Source organism: Mastigoproctus giganteus, chromosome 4, assembly GCF_048544385.1.
Source record: "Mastigoproctus giganteus isolate SK-2022 chromosome 4, ASM4854438v1, whole genome shotgun sequence".
NCBI classification, from domain to species: Eukaryota; Metazoa; Arthropoda; class Arachnida; order Uropygi; family Thelyphonidae; genus Mastigoproctus; species Mastigoproctus giganteus.
In genome coordinates, this window is record NC_143578.1 from 66,110,922 (window position 1) to 66,130,569 (window position 19,648).

Consider the following 19,648-nt stretch of genomic DNA (forward strand, 5'->3'; position numbering starts at 1 on the left):
ATTATTATTATTATTATAATTGTTAATAGCCAAATGGTGCAAGGAAGCCTGAGGCTTATGCTGCACCAGGAAAAAAAAAAGTTCCCGAGTTACCCTGAGAGAGAGAGAGAGTCAAAAGTAGAAGGGAATCAAAGAAAGAGAAGAATGATGATATCCAGCTCAGGAATCTCATGAATTCAATGATGCCCTCATAATTAATCTTAATGTTTCAGTGCACTCTCTTGTGTGTATGTGCTATCAACTCCACAAGCCTCATTCACCTTTAAGCTTGAAAGTTTTTCTAATAAACAATCTTCTATTTCAATATCACTAATTCACACAGGTTCTCCTCACCACAAAGGATCTGTCTTCTGTAAATATCAGTGCACAGTACTTGTTCAATTCATTCGCATCAACTGGGTTATCTAAGGCTTTCCTGCACTCTTTAATTATAATTATACTAGGTGTTCCCTGCCAAACACTGTACTTAGAGACATAGATACATGAATACACTTCAGTTTGGTCTCAGTAGCACTTATACAATATACATAAATACATATATTTAAAACACAGATCCAGTCCAGTAAAAGACTCAGGAAGTACAACCCCATTAGATAGGAAGCTCTTCAAAATGCCATGAGTCCATCAATTATAAAAAGTGAACATTGATAAAGTTATGGAAAGGTCCGATCTGGTTTATTCTTCTTTGCATTTACATTACAAAAAACACGTTATCAAAATATATTTGATAATGTATTAATTTGAGACGTTATCAAACCAAAATTTATACCAAATTGGATACTAGATAAACTGAGGGGTTTAGTAGCAGAAAAGAAAAATGCATCGGATGACATAAGTTTTCACAGGACAGAATTTTACAAACTAGTCTATAATCAAGTTACTCACCAGTTTAGGCATGTTAAGGCAGATTATGAGAAGTCTTTGGCTAAGAATTTTTCTACAATAGTCTTGGAGGCATAACCACATTTGTTCTTTATAGTAAAATTACTTTTCCTATGGGCAAGATGGGGCCCCCTTCAATTTGTTGTTTGTTTCCCCCATTAGATTTATATGTTTCTTCTGTCCCATTTTTTTTCTCTTTATTTGAATGCCTGTGACCACCCCATTGTTTTCTTCATTATGTTTTAATTTATTCTGCCATTTAGTTTGCTTTAATGAATTTATTATAACTGATATATTGATTTATTTACATTAATAAATAATATTTATTCTGTTATTTAATCTCATGGAGATGTTTTGAAGGTTCATTTGCATATTTTCCTTGATTTATATTTGCTGATTGGCTGAGTCAGCATTAGGGGGTCCTAGTCATAGCATGTGTTATTTTGAGTTTAGTGTGTTACTCTCATTTTGGATTCAGATTATATAGGGACATCCATTGACAATCAGCTGGACACTGGTCAATAATCGAAATGATCCTTTTTGAGTTCACATTTTCTGATCTTCACTTGAAAAATTGATGCATATGAATGTCTTATCTTAATTTAATTTCCTTTATTATGAAAGTGTCATTTATACTTTGGTTGGCATGGGGGTGGGTCGCCTTGGGTGGAGAGTCATGTGTTTACACTGCTGAGAGTGAGTATTTTTCTTATTTTTATGATTTTTATTTTATTTTGATTATTAGGGAACCTTGATACTCACTAGCAGAATCACACCTTACCAAGTATAACTCTAATTGTAGCTTTAATTTCTTGTATTAGTATGTGATATTTGTAGTGTTCCTTTTTCTACAGTAAGTAAAATTCTTTGCTTATACTAACGCTAGAAGGAAAGGAATGAATCTCATTGGCTTGCCGCAAATGAATGGCACAACTATTAATGGTACTGTACAGGTTGCAGACAAAGTGAATGAGTATTTTGCATATATATACACACACACAATGTTTTTAGAGTGGATAATGCAAATAACTGACAAGGATTAGGAGGATGTTGTCTGGGGTAGCACTTGAGGACATTCCCCTTTCTTCTATAGATCATGCTTGTGATGAGTTAGATCACAAATGGTTAATTTTTAGGCAGGGCACAAACATAGAAATAACTAAATGGGATATTTATGTTTGTATTTATACTCCTATACTCCTTTGTATTTATTGTATTTGTATTTATACTCCTCATTCCAAATCAAATGAACCACAATGTCAAAAAAACAACGCTAAAAGTATGATAAGACAGAAACTGTTTCATAGAAGTGAGTCATTGGTGTTAGAGAGAGTACAACAGAATGTGGAAATAGATATGAAACTCATGCAAGGTGAGAGCTGCATATCACAATAGTAAATTGGAAACTTCTTGTGTCGTTGGAGGTATAACATCCCCACTTTCAGGTTCTACTCATGTAGTTTACATACCTTCATAGCTGACTTTGAACCAGATGAAAACAGTTTAGGGTTGGACGATATCTCAGAAGGAGCAGCACATGAACACACACACACACCGGGATTCTTGTGATTGCGTAGAGGCGAAGCAGGAAAAAATTGAAGGTATTCCTACAGTTAAACATGGCCAGGTTTGTTTATTTTCTATGGTGGAAGTTATTGGAATGCTCCACAGTAGCATACATGAATTTCTGTTTGGTGAAGGAAATTGATTAAATCATAGGGCTGTAGCAGAAATCCTTTCAGTGTGGGGTGAACTTAAATACGGCAATTGAATTGGGCACACATAATGAGTGCCTAAAGCAAAAAGTATCATGTTTGGAGTGAATGGTTTGAGAATATCAAAATCAAATAAGAAAATTACAGAGTGCAATCAGTAGAACAGGTGAAACTACAGGTTTATGAAGGAATAACATTCTTTATAGTGATGCAGTCAAGGGTCTTGACTTTGGGAACAGTACTATTAAAAAAAATTCTTGTTCAAGAGACAATGCTGTGGAAAACAAGGATCTGTTCAGGAACAAAGGGATAAATTGCTATGCTCTAGTTATTAAGGCTGAGGATGATTCTCACCTTAAAATGAGTAATGATGTTCAGAAAGATTATATAGGAACATCCATTGACAATCAGCTGGACACTGGTCAGTAATTGAAATGATCCTTTTTGGATCTTTGACAGGTATGCTAAAGTCCATAAGAATACGTAAGGTGAGGAAAATGGCAGAGAAAGGTACTGTTTTGGAGATAGAAAATGAAGATGACATTGATTGTATAAAACAGAATGAGAGAATTAAGCAGCAGGAGGTTCTCTTTTCAAAATCAAGAATACCAGACCAAAAATTAAGTCCATGATGTGGAAGAGGACATAAGTGAGCATGATTTCATGAACAGCCTGTACATGAATGCAATTTAAGTTACATGAAGATAACAAAGATGGAAATGAAAAGTGAAATTTTAATCCACTTTAACAGCATTAATACATCTAAAACAGGTAACAGTTGGGTAATGGCAGTAACAGGGTGTGTCTACAAATATTATGTCAAGGACATATATATGTAGGAATGATGTCCTACAGAGTAAATCCATTTCATCTCATTTCAACTATCTGCTACAACTCTGTCATTTGGGCACACTTCAAACAAGTGCAGACATCGTGAACCAGTCTACAGTCTTTGTACTAAGAATGGACATTCATACTGTAACTATCCTAATATCCGCAAACCACCCTTGTGCGAATTATATATCAGGAGGGAATAGATCGAGCCACTCAGTTAGAGATAAAAAATGTCTGGAATATGAAAAGGCACAGAAACTTATAATTGAATGGATGGATTACTCCTTACATGATAATTTATCAGTGGAATAAACATAAGAGTGGACTTAGGAATGTGCAACATGGTATGCTGTATTCTATGGCACAAAATGGAGTGACAAAGAATTGCAGGACTGTTAACATAATACAACTTAATGGGCAAAGGTCCAGAGATGTTATGGATGAATTGCAAATAGCCTGCATCCATGAAAGAATTGATTTTGCCTGTATTCGGGAGCCATATGAATGCAACGGCAATCATGGGCTATTCACCGAGCACCAAAATTGCTTTGTACAGTCAGCAATTTACGTGCCACAATTCTCATTTTTAATCACGGCTTGTCCGCCCCCCTGCTCCATCAGTATTGTACTCTTGACGCAGTTTGTATTTGTGTTGAAACTGAGGAGATTAAATTTTATTTGGTGAGCATTTATTTTCATCATTATATTGGCATTCCATTACACTATTAATGATGAAAAGTAGAATAGTAGAGCCTACTGATGAATAGGGACGATTGTTGGAGGAGTTAATTGCTTAGCATGACTTGTTTGTTCACAACCAGTGGACAGCAAATAGAAAATCTAATAATGATGTGATGATGTGAACTATTCAGACATCTGATTTAATCACTAATTGTGCTGCCAAACCAGATTGGGTATCCAGCAATTACCATGTAATCAAGTTTTAGTTGAGACTGACATCCCATTGTGAACTGCATAGATTTTCATTAAAGTCAGCAAAAAAATATGGGATACTTTTGATGAGCAGTTATATTCTAAAATTGGAGCGGTAATGTGGACAAGATTGATGCACCACCTTGAACTGCAACTGCTCAATTATTACAAGATTTGTTACAGGAGGTGTCTGCAAAAACAAAAGCTATGAGATGCACCTGGATAAGACATGGACTGGTTGGGTGGTGGACACCAGAACTGACATCTTTCCTAAGGAAACCATTAAAACAAGAAAACTATCAGAGGTGTAAGTGTAGGGGGGGAATGAAATGGCACCTCTGTAGCCAGGTGGGCAAGAGCAACAGTGCGTAGCACACACTTCTTGATTAGACCGGGGTTCGAGTCCGTGACCACCAAATACGGAGGATGCGGAAAAGTCGGGGAATGACCACCGCATATCCTCGGAGCAATATGGCCTTAGTTGCTAATGCTCCTAAAAACCAAATAACAACAACAAGGGAATGAAACAAAAGTCCTCAAAATGAATACAGGCGAGCAATTTGGGAATACACATGAATGATTGTTAGAAAAGAGTATAATGCATGGTACAAACCTGGTACAAACGTGGAAACAACAGTCCCTGGGGATTGGTACATAAACTGTGTAGTAACAAATTATAGCTGGATGATTCGTACTTAAAGGAAAGTGTAACACTAATACTGGATCATAACATGTGATATTGCTTAATGAGAACTACACTGGCATGGGAAATAAGCCCCAATTTCAACCAGAGGGGTTGGAGATGACAATTCATAAAATAAAAAAAAAACCAGATATCCCCATGTGGGTCTGGTTGAGGGTGAGGTAATGAAAACAAGTTTTTGTGTAATGGCAGCATATTTGCTTACTATCATCAATGCCTGCTTGAGAGATGGGATTTTCCTGGATATTTTGAAAGAGGCATTGTTGAAATTAATTTTGAAATAGCCATCAGAGCCCCCGGAATTGCTGGATTCATACCATCCAATAGCATTACTGAGTGGATTGGGGAAGTCTATGAATGTATGTTGACTGTCAGAATCATGAGATGTCTACGACAATAGTGTCCTGTCAGATGCACAATATGGTTTTACTCAAGGCAAGGGAATGGATGATGCAGCTAGTGACGATGGTGCAGCAATCGCAGGTGAAATACTGTCTAGGTACCTTAATTTATGCGAGGCTGAATGTTCCCCCCAGATTTATTCCATAATCAAGGATTACTTCAACAACAGGAAAGTCACTGTTAAGTCTGCTTCTAGGTCAGTTGCCAGAATTGTTCATAGTGGATGTCGACAAGGATCCGTATTTGGGCTTATGATTGGAACCTAGTCTTAAATGACTGGCTGAAATGCAACTATATCAATGTAAATATGGTAGTATACACTGACAATCTGGTTGTTACTGAAGGGTGACTCTCAATTACAATTGGAAGAGCATTCTAATTTTGTTTTATCAGAGGTGCCAAATTGGTGCCATTTGCACAGGCTTCAAGTTTAAAAAACAGAGTGAAACCTTATTGCTCAAGGCCTATTTATCAGTGAGCCAGTTTTCAATCAGTTAAAACTCTATAAAATATCTGGGAGTGATGATTGACAGTCAGATGTGCTTCATAATCCACATCACGTATATTGTGGACAAAATTCAAATATTTGTGGGCATGATTGATTACAAGGAAAAAATGGGGCATCAGGAGTAAAGCATTGGCCTTATTTTATGACTGCATTTTACCCGCCAATTATGGGATATATGCCACGTCTGGTTAAGCTCTGGTTTGCAGAAATTCAGTGTGCAAAAGATCTTTTCAATTCAGCGATCTGTTCTATTGAAGATGTGTATGGCCTGTCAAACTGTGTCTACTGATGTACTATAAGTTTTGACAGGTTACCCACCACTGGTTCTACATGACGTTTCTATCAATGAGTTATCATCTAAGAAGTGGGCTGCCATATAACCATTTGTCACTTGAAATAGATTGTGATGCAAGTTACAAAGAGGAAAAGAAGTGGCTATGGACAGAATTGGTAAAATGGTGGCAAGAACATTGGAGCAATTGTGTGAAAGGAGCGGCGACGAAAACATTTTTTCCAATGACAAATGCTAATGGTAAAAGTGGTTTAATCCCAATCTCCATACAACTTATCTTTTGACTGGACAAGATTCCTTTTTTGCAAAGTTAGGGGAATTTGGAATCACTGAGCATACTCTATGTATGCTCAGTGATTCCAAAATAGATTCCCAGATTCTATTTTGCAGATTCCCAGAAGATCGGAACCATCTTTTATATGAATGTGTTGAGTATTGTGACTTGAGGGGACAATTAACTGAAGAATCTCCTAATCTCCACTCCCTTACTCCTGAATGTGAACAACTGTTAGCTAGTACAAAAGAAGATTTTTACACACTGAAATTTTTCAGTCCAACTATTCAGAAGAAGGAGCATGAGCCAGGTACTGAATAACAGTTAAAAAGGACTTGAAAAGGTCACATTAGAATGGAATATTATTGTGGTAGACAGGGTGGATGCAGGATGAGTGGTACTGTTCTGATTGTAGGTGGGAGCCTACCCTGTGAGGCTTCTATGGAACCTCACAGTACATCCTCCAGATGCCTCTTCCATTAACAGAGCAGTTGTTGAGGAGATTGCTGACAGTTTTCTGGCAGGCTTGTATCAGAGAAATTAGGGCTCCAGTTGGAGGGTTAGACCACTACCATTTTCTCAATGGATGACCTGTGATATTGTGGTTTCAGTGACTGAATGTGGAGACTGATTGAGGTATGCCCCTTTACTGTTAACTGCTGTATTGTTGGGACGGTTCAGGTTTGAAGAAAAGCTGACTTCATTGTGACCATAATTCCTAGTTTCAACATCTACTTCCTGTATTGGACTTCTCATTTTGAATCTTCATAGTAGATCAATTGGATCCTTAGAGATCATCACAACCTTATGTTGGGATTCTGTGGTGTCAGATACTTTCATGGTATTGTATTGTGATATGGACATTACATTGAGAACGAATTGGCCCTTGAATTGAAAGTTATCTTGGATTCCCTCATAGAGGGAATCTGTGATAATTGTACATCAACATTGTTAGTCGTACAGCATTGTAAATAGATTACAGGGTTGCTGGCTGGGACTGCGTAGTATAATAAATAAATAATGTTTTTAGAGTAATTAGGGCAAGCATTACTTGACCTTTTTTAATGCTGCAAGCAGATTTTAAAAATCTAGAAACCTTTTTCAAAAATGAAAAAGGTGTTATGTCCTTACTACTTTGTGTGTTATTGTGAGTGCTCCTAGTGCACCACTGGGTCACATCGCTAGAAAATCTGGACCTCTTTATCCATTGCACATGGATCCTAACCTGGGGAGGAGTTCCAACTATTCCACTGTTTATTCTATTTATTTATATCCTATGTAAATCATAATGTCATCTTCCTGGTTATTACCCTTGTGTAATAGTTGGAGCTCCTCTCCCCATATGAATGAAAAAATGAGAAAAAAAAAATACATGCTGAAAAAAACAAAAGAAATGAGAAACTGTTGTATTCTAATCTCTGTTGCAATCAAATGATAGACTAATGAAATAAATATAATTGATGTATCTTGCATACAGTATTACACAGTGTACATGCACACCTTTGTTTCTTTTCCATCCTAAAGTTTTGTCTTAATGATGCTTGCAGAACTGGAAAAAAAGAGTTCTTTGTTTCCAACAGAATTTTGTGTATTTGCTCTTTCCCAAGTACACATTTAGTCCTGTGCAACAAACATTCACAGTTACAACTACAAGAGTCAATCCATAAATAATATATCTTTGGCTATAAAGACATGAAGACAACAGATACAAAGTTGAACTTTATTAAACAAAAAGTGGGGAGCATATATATACATTATTCTTTGTATCCACCTTGTTTATCAATTCATTTTTGCCATTGTTCTTTCCAGCCTCACATATGCACTTGTAAAAGAATATAATTGGACACTGCTATTGATGCCAACCTGCCACGTTTTTTCAGCTCATCATCATTCAAAAGGTGTTTTTCACAATTATATCTCTTATGTCTAAATAGGAAGGGGAAAAAAAAATCAGGCTGAGTCAAGTCCAGGCTATATTCAACATAGGGCAAAATTTTTTAGGTCAGTAGTTTTCATCTGAGTCATGTGAGCGGTGTCTGACCTGGCTTTATCATGGTGTAATGTGCGTGTTCTGCTAGAGCCTTCCTTTTTTGTTTCATAGGCCTTATCAAGTGTTTGGTAGTATCTCTTCACCCCAGGGCTCACATCTGGTGAGGCTTGGCACACCTAGAGTTCTGAGCTGGATATTATCATTCTTGGTGATTCTCTCTCTCTCTGCTGGTGCAGCATAAGCCTCAGACTTCCTTGCACCATATGAATAATAGTAATAGTTAAATATTTATAGTTTGACTTTTCTCTAAAAAAAAATCAACCAAAATTGAGTCTGTTGCAAATACTATGGTCATAATTTTGTGATGATCTGACAATTCCAGGTTTTTCTTCACTGTTGAAGGTTGAAGGATATGTTGATTCCATAGACTGGAATTTAGAATAAAGGTCGTAATGGAAGATCCAGGTCTCATCACCTGTTATCAGGCCTTTAAAAAAATCTCATTGAAAGTTACTGCGCTCCTGCAACAGGTCTTGGCAGATCTCCTGCCAGGAAATTTTCATTTTTCCCATTATTTTCCTACAATCTAATGTGCCTAAAATGATTAAAACACTTCTATTTGAACACCCTAGTGCTTGCATCATTGTATTTGTGGTTATTATCCTGTCTTTTTGAATAATTTTGTTCAAAATTTTCTTCAGTGCACACAGACTTTGCTTTTTGACTGGTCATGAATGTTAGTGACTTCTTTAAAACATGCAAGCCATCTATGAACATAGCTTATTATATCACTAGTACATTTCCTCAATTTTTCATAAATCCAGACAGCTTGAGTTTTTCCCTTATTTGAAAAGGAACTCTATCATTGACTTTTGGCAGAAATAGACATCAGTTTGACAGTTCATAACTTCAGATCTGTAATAGCAGAAACTTTTATTTTAGTTTATATCTTAATATCTATATTAGCATTATATAAAACTTCATAATGCTAACTCAATTACAAAAAATTTTATCACCCAAGAGTATTATTTATAGAGTAAGCAAAAATGGACTGCAAAAATGGAAACAAGAAAGTGTAGTTTATTCATCCATTTCTTCTGCTTCAGCCAACTTTTTCAGTCACAAACTTGTTTACATAGTACTAAAGAATGAGAACATAATAGGTGCTGAGGTTGTGTGAACCATTTAAAATTGCATTAGAGAAATGCATTTATAGGATGAAAAAAGTTAGATTACTACTGCAGTTTGGAGCACTCTCTATAGTAAAACATTCTATATGTATATATTTCACTACTTGTGACTGCCTACATATTTAACATTATTAAACTGATGATACTTTAATAATTCTCAGAAGAGCATTGTCTATGTACCATCAAGAATTTCACAGCAGCCTTCACATTATAGGCTGTATTCATAATAACAAAATTTCACACTTTATCTGAATTATGTTAGTTTTATCTCCTCACCTCTCCATTTTGATATATGTTATAACAGTTATAATTACAATGTTATATGGAATATACGTTTTTGTTTTTAAATAGGTTTAAAAGATTTAATGGGCACCTCCGTAGCCAGGTGGGCAGGAGTAGTAGTGCATAGCACACGCTTCTTGATTAGACCGGGGTTCGAGCCCGTGCCCACCAAATACAGAGGATGCGCAAAGGTCAGGGAATGACCACTGCATATCCCCGGAGCAATATGGCCTTAGTTGCTAATGCTCCTAAAAATCAAAAAAAAAAAAAAAAAAAGATTTAATATAAGATGCATTTAGGGCTAAAGCCTCAGCTGCAAGCAAATTTAGACTATGTATATATTAAGTGCAATAGCATCATTAATACACAGCCATTTCTGAATAAACAGAATATTTATAAGGCGGCATCGTTTTAAGTTAAATCTCATATTGTGAATACCTTCACAACGAATTGCCATGATATTGCACTACTTCGAATAAGTAACGCTTCACCTAAGGAGACGACTAATGGTACTTATTCTTAGATAGGTACCACCACCCAGACAGCACCATTTCAGGGCTATTTGGCCCTTCTTCGGTGGGTGGGTAGCTACCCAAGTGATGCAGTGATGGCAAAACAGTTATGAAGTATAACTCCACAATATGAGAGATGGTGTATGATGTATTTAGACTAAGATGCATTTAGGGCTAAAGCCTCAAGCTCATATTGTGAATACCTTCACAACGAGTTGTGAAGGTATTCACAATATGAGATTTAACTTAAAACGATGCCACCTTATAAATATTCTGTTTATTCAGAAATGGCTGTGTATTAATGATGGTATTGCACTTAATATATACATAGTTTAAATTTGTTTGCAGCTTGAGGCTTTAGCCCTAAATGCATCTTAGTCTAAATACATCATACACCATCTCTCATATTGTGGAGTTATACTTCATAACTGTTTTGTCTTCATTGCATCACTTGGGTACCTATCCACCCACTGAAGAAGGGCCAAATAGCCCTGAAACGGCACCAGGGGGAGCCTGATGATGTCCGGAGATTCCAAGAATAGGTAACAACAGTCTTCCCCAGGGAAGCGTTGCCTATTCAAGGAGTTTGAGTTTTTGAGTGGTGTGAGTCGAGGGAGTTACTTTCCCTCTACATTTTTGCTTTTCTAAGTCTAATAGAGACAAGTGGATAGTCGAGTTATTATCCCACACATATAGTGCCGCCTCTGTAGCCAGGTGGGAAGGAGCAGCAGTGCGTAGCATACGCTACTTGATTAGACCGGGGTTCAAGCCCGTCACCACCAAATATGGAAGATGCGGAAAGGTCAGGGAATGACCACCGCATATCCCGGAGCAATATGGCCTTAGTTGCTAGTGCTCCTAAAAACCAAATAAACAAACAAATAACAAACCCACACATATACAAAGTAGCCCTGAAATGGCACCAGGGAGAGCCTGATGATGTCCAGAGTTTTCAAGAATAGGTAACAACAGCCTTCTCCACTAGGGAAGCATTGCCTATTCAAGGAGTTTGAGTTTTTGAGTGGTGTGAGTTGAAGGAGTTACTGTCCCTTTCATTCTTCTACACCGTTTCTTTTCCTCTTCCACTCCTACTATTACTTTCCCTCTACCTTTTTGCTTTTCTAAGTCCAATAGGGACAACTGGATAGTAGAGTTATTATACCACACAAATACAAAATAGCCCTGAAATGGTGCCGTCTGGGTGGTGGTACCTATCTGAGAATAAGTAACATTAGTCTTCTCCTTAGGTGAAGCGTTACTTATTTGAAGTAGTGCAATATCATGGCAACTCATTGTGAAGGTATTCACGATATGAGATTTAACTTAAAACGATGCTGCCTTATAAATATTCTGTTTATTCAGAAATGGCTGTGTATTAATGATGCTATTGCACTTAATATATACATAGTATAAGATTTAATATATTAAAAAGAGTTAGATAACCCACATAGATATTTTAAACACTTATATTTCAGTAATTATTTTCAAATTGCAGGTGTTGCTGATGATCTCTTGTACAATGCTGATTTGGGTCCATCTATAGCACCTTCTTTACTTAGTGGTCTGTTACCTGATTTACCATCTTTTGTAGCTGGAGATATGCATGGCATTGAACTTGGACCACCTCCGCCTCCTCCTTCACTACTGCCTCCTCCTTCAGAAAATAATCTTCCTTCTGTTCCTCCTTCTCCACTACCACCCCCACCTCCACCTTCTCTTCCTCCAGTGCCTACAGGAGTTCCACCACCTCCACCACCACCCCCTCCACCACCACTTTCAGAAAATGCATCATCAAGTCCTAACGAAGGAGAACATAAGAAGGTGGTCAGTGGTGCTCCAGAATCAGTTACCAATCCAGGAGATGCCAGAGCAAATCTTCTAGAATCCATAAGGCAGGCTGGTGGCAAAGCTAAACTAAGAAGTGTCCAAGATAGAAAAATTGAAGCCAAGAAGAAGAAAAAGGTAATTAATTTCATACAGTTTGCAAATATGAAAATGCCATTCTGGTTAAATTATTTCACTGCATTTTTATAGAATTTTGTATGTCATCATGCAAGCACAGTGCAGTGAGTGCAGATTTACTTGCATTGAATTAGATAAAAATGGGGAATATGATGTTGCAAAAACTATAATATACAAAGGAGACTTTGTACATGTAATAATAAAACCCCACAATATCCATAATGGTTTCATAAGTGGCGGGGGGAGCATTCATACATGTCACTTGATAGTGGTGTGCATTCTTATAGAATGCATATAAAGAAAATTCAGCCCTCAATCCCAGAATTACAAAATTTCAGATCATAAAAAGATGGAAAAATTGCTGTATAAACTTACAAATGCAGTGCAACTCCAGAACCAGTTACCAGTGGAAATGGAACCTACAGATATATACAGAGTTACTATGTAACTCTGTATATATCTGTAGAATTAGTAGAGTTAAAAAGGTAGAGTTACATAGTAACTCTACTTTTTTTCTTTCTTTTTTTGCCCCAAAAGACAAAATAATGTTTAGGAAGAAGCTTTGTTGAAATTTTAAACTATTAAAAATTATTTTTCATGCATCATGTCCTCTGGGATAGTATGTGTTCCAGTCCCATTTGTGACTGGAAGGATTCTTTAAGGCTTCTTCACCCAAAGCCATCTGCAATATGCCATCGAGCACATACTTCTACAAACACTACATAATAAAAAGATCACATATGGGGTCATATGAATTCAGCACATTATAACCAAAGTAGTTGATGTGCCAAGTACAACTCATTGACAACCTTGGTTGCAAAAATCAGCCTGCACAACCACTTTAGTTAAAAAAATAATTTTTTAAAAAATTATATTTCCAATACAGACAGAAATGATATTTTAATTTTATGATGGATTTAATATTGTCAATCAAGAGAAAAATACTGACATAGAAAACTACATATTTGCTGCAGTCATCATATAAAAAAAAAAAAAAAAAACTGCAGCAAATATGTAGTTGTATCAATCAATAAAAAATAAAATTAAATTGTATGGAATTGAAATTTAATTTTAGGTCCAAAAAAAAGTCTAGATTAAAAAAAAAAAAAAACATTTCTCCTGCTTATTCTGCAGCTTTTCAAAGTCAGAAGTTGGCAATTATGTTTATAGAAATGTATATTTTGTGTCATTTGGATTTATTTTGCACAGCTTAAGTTCCCACTGATGAGGTTTTAATCACCACAGTAACAGTCTGGTGCACTATGGCCATAGATGCCAATAAATCCTCAAACAAAACAAACAGTAGAAGTTTTGTAATCTGGTTAGTTTTTTTTTTTTTTTTGGTTTTCCTGTTTATTAGCAGATCTTGCACTTTGCAGCTCACATCCACTCTATTAGCATTAGTAGAGGCATTTGATGCAAGAAATCAAGCTTATGCAGCATCAGCCAAAAAAAAAAAAAAAAACCCACTTCCACTTCACCCCTCTGTTCGTTCAAAATACCTGTCCAGCTGAGCCTTAAACTTATTTAGGCCATCAACCTCCACGACAAGGGATGGAAGTCTGTTCCACCAACCAACCACCCGCTGGCTAAAGGCAAATTTCCGCACGTCTGTCCTACATCTGTCTTTCCTCAATTTGAATTTATGCCCTGTCAGGTGATTATTCTGAGCTAGAGGAAGAATCCCATCAGCATTGAGCATGCTCAAACCATTCAAGGCTTTATACACCTCTATCAGATCACCTCGCTGGTGCCTAGTCTCCAGACACTGTAATTTGCAAAACTTAAGCCTTTCTTCGTAAGAGCACCCCTTTGTTCCATTCACTAATCTTGTTGCCCTTCTCTGTACTCGTTCCAGCAGCTCTACATCCTTCTTGAAATGAGGCCTCCAGACCTGTATACAGTACTCTAGGTGTGGCCTGACCATTGCCTTATACAAGGGAATAATCACCACCTTATCCCTGCTAGAAAAATTCCTGTATATCATTGACAATACTCCATGAGCTACTCTTGCAGCCCGTCTGCACTGCTCAGAGAACTTCATATCTGCCTGCACAACCACCCCCAAGTCCCTTTCATTCTCTACCACTGTCAGTGTAGTACCACAGAGTTGATACTTTACTCTGGGGTTGCTGTTTCCCATGTGTAGTACTTTACATTTGTCAATGTTAAACTTCATTTGCCACCTCTCAGCCCATCTGCTCAACCTTTCCAGATCCTGTTGCAGCAGCATAGTGTCAGTAGTGTCCGTGACAACCCTGCCAACCTTTGTATCGTCTGCAAACTTGGACATTAAGCTTGATATACCATCATCAATATCATTTATAAATACAGAAAACAATAATGGACCCAACACTGAGCCCTGAGGGACTCCACTAATAACATTAGTCCACGATGAGCAGTGTCCATTGATTACCACTCTCTGTCTTCTCCCCCTCAACCACCCCTTTATCCATAGCAGCAATTTGCCTCCAATGTCACACTGCTGCAATTTGTGTAGCAGTCTTCCATGTGCAACAGTATCAAAAGCCTTTCTAAGATCCAAGTATATAATATCAAAGCTATTCCCTGCATCCAGTTCTTTTGTGACTGCATCATAGTATCCAATCAAATTGGTCAGGCAAGACTTCCCCTTAACAAAACCATGCTGTGTCTGAGCTATAACTGAAGTCATGTCTAAATGATCCTGCAGTGCTTCTTTAACCAGTGCCTCCATTAATTTTCCTGGAACAGAAGTTAAACTCACAGGTCTATAATTACTTGTGTCAGCCTTTGATCCTCCTTTGTGAATTGGGGTCACATTTGCACATTTCCAGTCTATGGGTACCTCCCCTGAGTCCAAGGAAGCTCTCATAATTATGGCTAAGGGTTTGCTTACTTCCTTTGCTGCCTCCTTTAATATAACTGGATAGATCCCACCACCCGAGGTGCCTTTCTTGTGTTTATCTTCAAGAATTTCTCCTCCACTTTACTCTCAGTTATTTCAAGATTCTGTAGCTTACTGCTAGAGTTGAATAAACCTCTGGCATTCCCCTTGCTGAATAACTCCTCATGTGTGAATGTCGATGCAGAATATTCATTTAGTTTGTTAACTACCTGAGCAGGATCATCAACAGTTGACCCATCAATATCAAGTGGACCAATCTGATTCATCCCCTTCCTTCTAGAGTTTACATAAGAAAAGAACTCTTTGCTGTTTTTCTTTTCATCCCTTGCCAAGGATTTCTCGTAATCTGCCTTCGCCTGCCTAACCTCCTTTGTAACTTGGTTGCATATCAACTTGTATCTATCGTAGGCTTCTGTGTCATGTGTTAATTTGTAAGTATCCCATGCATTTTTCTTCTCTGCCATATGCCTCATTAGTTCATCTGACATCCATTTTGGCCTAAACCTTGAACAATATTTCTTAGTTGGTATGTAAAGCCTAGTAGCTTCCAAGATAAGTTCTTTGAATGCTTCCCATTTTGAATTTGCTGTTGGTAACATCATCAGTTGGTCCCACTGTATTGAATTTAAATACTGTCTCAGTCCATCGTAGTAGCCTTTACGGAAGCAATAACCCTTCCGTTTACCCCTAATTGGTAGTTACCTCTTTGAGTAAATCCCACTTCAGCACACTGTGATCACTGCCACCTAGTGGTTCATTTATCTGCAGATTCTTAATGCATGAAGAATCACTGCTGATAATCAAATCAAGAGTATTACTCCCTCTAGTTGCCTCCCGAACATGCTGATGTAGAAAACAATCATCCAATAAATCCACAAATGCCCTGCTAGTGTGTGAGTGACCAGCCCCCAAATTCTAGTCAATATCTGGGAAATTAAAATCTCCCATTATAAGACACTCTGATTTACTGGCCCACTCTATTTCCCTGTGCAGTTCCTTATTATACTCATCAGAGTCATTAGGCCTATAGCACACTCCTACTCTCAATTTTGATCTCCCAATGCTTATGTCACACAAAACTGACTCAACACTGCACTGTCCAGCGATCTCGACTGGCTTCACTTCCTTGGTTTTTATGTGTTTCTTAACTAATAGCATAACACCTCCCCCCTTCCTATCCTTTCTGTAGATGTTGTACTCCCCAAATTCCAGTTCTGCATCCCTTATATCTGTGTGACACCACGTCTCTGATATCCCAACAATATCTGCCTTTGATGTTTTGAGCAATACCTCAAATTCATCAAATTTGTTTACTAAACTCCTAGCATTGGTGTACACGCAAGCATACCTGCACCTGTGTCTATTCTTAGCTACCCTAACACAACCCATGTGTTTACTTGTACCGCAATGGCTCCCAGCAATCTCTGAAATATCATGCATCTTGTTTTTCAGGCTTCTGCTCATTCTAATAGAAGCAGTGCAAGAATCTCTTTCACCTCTGCCAGTGGCTACTGTCAATCTATTGGTCTTTGTCCTCCCCCCCTAAGCTAGCAGTTTTCCGACCCACCTAACACTGCCTCGATAGCATCAGCAAATATTCTTGCACCCTTTCTATTTAAGTGTATCCCATCCCTGTAGAAGCAATCTCTCCTGTTAACAAGTACAGTCCAGGCTGAAAAAAATTCTACCCCTTGAGCCTTGCACAATCTTTCCAGGGCCGAATTGATCGACAAGGCTCTCATCATATACTCCCTCCTATCGTGTCTGGGCTTAATTGCAGACACTTTCAAATTCAACCCTAATTCTCGGCTTTTGTTCAACAGTGACCTGTATTTGTTAAGTAATTCTGCCGGTCTCCTACTCTTAATATCATTAGTGCCAACGTGTACAACTATATCACCTTTTGTGCCCTTAAAAGATGATATTTGCTCTACAACGTCATCAACCTTTGCCCCTGGCAGACATACCCTGGTCCTGTTCCACCTATCCTTTTTACAAAGCATGTTCCCCGTTTCCCTGACAATAGAGTCACCAACAACTACTAGTTCCTTCGGGACCAGCGCATTCTGCCTTGGGGGTTGCCTCTGTGTCACGTGATGCCCAAGTGCAAGCTCTGGCGTTGATGTGGGCAGCTGAGAGCTTGATGGGCCCCTCAATTTAGTTTCTTCGAGGGCATCCACCCTGTCCTTCAAGCTCTCATATAGGCCCACAAGAACGCTGAGTTCTTGCCTGATATCGATACACTCCTTGCATCGCGCACACACAAAGACATCCCCCATGGCAGTATCATGTCCCATACCCGATTGCTCTGCAAACATCAAGCAAACAGTGCATTTTATAAGGCTATGAGTCAGAGGACAACTGCCCCCCTCAGTTCTGCTCTGAGCCACAGCACTTCCATTAGCTTGAGCCTTTTGCTTTGCTGCTCTGATCTGAGTCATGATTCTATTAATTTATTAATTAATTATAATTATGTTATGTTATTAATTATGTTAAATATAATTAATTATGTTACGTTTGTAATCTAAGTCGTTATATGTATTTATTTAAAAGTACAATTTAACTGCTAATGAAGTTCAACTAACGCTATCTAGTACGTATCACAAAGGCAGGAACTTACGAACTTTATATCTACGGACACTTAAGTATTAATTAACTTTCAAATCTCGCTGTCTCAATTCAGAATAAACTAACAATCCTTACTAGGTCTATAAGCTACTTACAGAAATAATTCGATGTAAAAAATATTCAATCAAGCGGCTAAATATGGCTAAAGAACTTCTCGTTCAGCGGAGTTGCAAACATGTGGATACCCTTACCGATACTTTTATGCAATTACAAGGCCGAGTAAAGAATAAATACACCAAATTAATCAGAAAGTCACAAAATAATATTATTTTTGTTCCCACCCCTCTCTGTTATAAATTGAAGTGAAATCTCTAATCCGACATATCTAACCCTACTTAAACTTGATTTGTGTAGGGTTGGAGATGTGGCATACTTATGCAGTTTTTCATTAAATATTTGTTAAACTTAGTGATTTTTGCAGGAATTTTAATTTCTTTCATTTTATTTCTCAGTTTCTAATTTTGATAGAGTAAGGCTTTTTGTTTTTGTTTTCCTTTTAATTTTCTTTGGTGTAATTTCTCTCTCTCTCATAGGAAATGAATGCTGGAAGAGCACTCTTCTTTCTTTCCTTATTTCTTGCTCTTAATGTTGCCTTATTTTATGGTAATAGTACCTGAATAATTCCTTTTTGTTCTATTTTTAAATGTCTTGTTATTTTTGTTCCCACCCCTCTCTGTTGGAATATGAGGGTTTTAAGGGCAGGCCCTTAAAACTCTTAAAACAGGCTCTTTATCCATTTAACTTCACCTTATTTTAAGTTAGCAGTATTTATCCCCCCCTTCATATCTTTCAGTGGAGTAGACAGGTTCACTTGGACATGTGAATGGTTCTGTTCGATGTGATATAAATGAGGAAGTCTGTTATGCAATTATGCAGACCTTTCCACAGATGAGGTGCCAGAATGGCCATCTGGGGAATGTTAAAAATTTCGTGGTGGTCAGTAGTCATTGTTAAATAACCATTGGTTATTGGGTATTCACACTGATGATTTGAAGGTTTTCTTCCTTCAAATTGGTTAGTTAATGATCAGAACCAGGCCATGCCACTTAAAATGCCTTGGATTGGTTTTGTTCCGTGCAAGACCTATCCAGCAGTGCGTAACACACGTTTCTTGATTAGACCGGGGTTCGAGCCCGTGACCACCAAATATGGAGGATGTGGAAAGGTCAGGGAATGACCACTGCATATCCCCGGAGCAATATGGCCTTAGTTGCTAATGCTCCTAAAAACCAAATAACAACAACGGCAAGACCTATCATTTAGGAGCACTGAATTTTAATTGCCATATGCCAGATATGATCTGATACATGGCAATTGACATTCAGTGCTCTTAAATGAAAGGTTTTGCACCTTGGGAACAGAAATCCAGGAGTTGTTTATAAGCTAGCAGGAAAGGAGTTAAAAGTAGTTCAGAATAAGAATGACTTAAGAGTTATAATACAATTAGATATCAAGTTTACCATGCAGTGTAAAGAGGCAAGTACAGGGTTTCATGTCTATAATTTATAGATCCTGCACAAATAAAGGATGTTACTGTCCCTTTGTACGAGTGCAAGAATGCATTTGGAATATTGCATTCGGGTATGTAGGTCACACCTGAAAAAAAAAAAAAAAAAAAAGACAGCTTTTAGAGAGGGTTCAAAGAAGGGTAATC

The 19,648-nt window shown here is 37.6% G+C and overlaps 1 protein-coding gene across 2 annotated transcripts in view; it reads left to right on the forward strand.

Moving 5' to 3' along the window:
• The window catches only part of wash (WASH complex subunit washout), a 93,028-nt gene that overhangs the window by 65,792 nt on the left and 7,588 nt on the right, over window positions 1-19,648 (forward strand). For both annotated transcript variants that reach the window (XM_090371584.1, XM_090371585.1), the window contains exon 5: window positions 12,013-12,479. In XM_090371584.1, coding sequence (XP_090227710.1) covers window positions 12,013-12,479 — 467 coding nt within the window. The remainder of the gene's footprint in view (window positions 1-12,012; window positions 12,480-19,648) is intronic.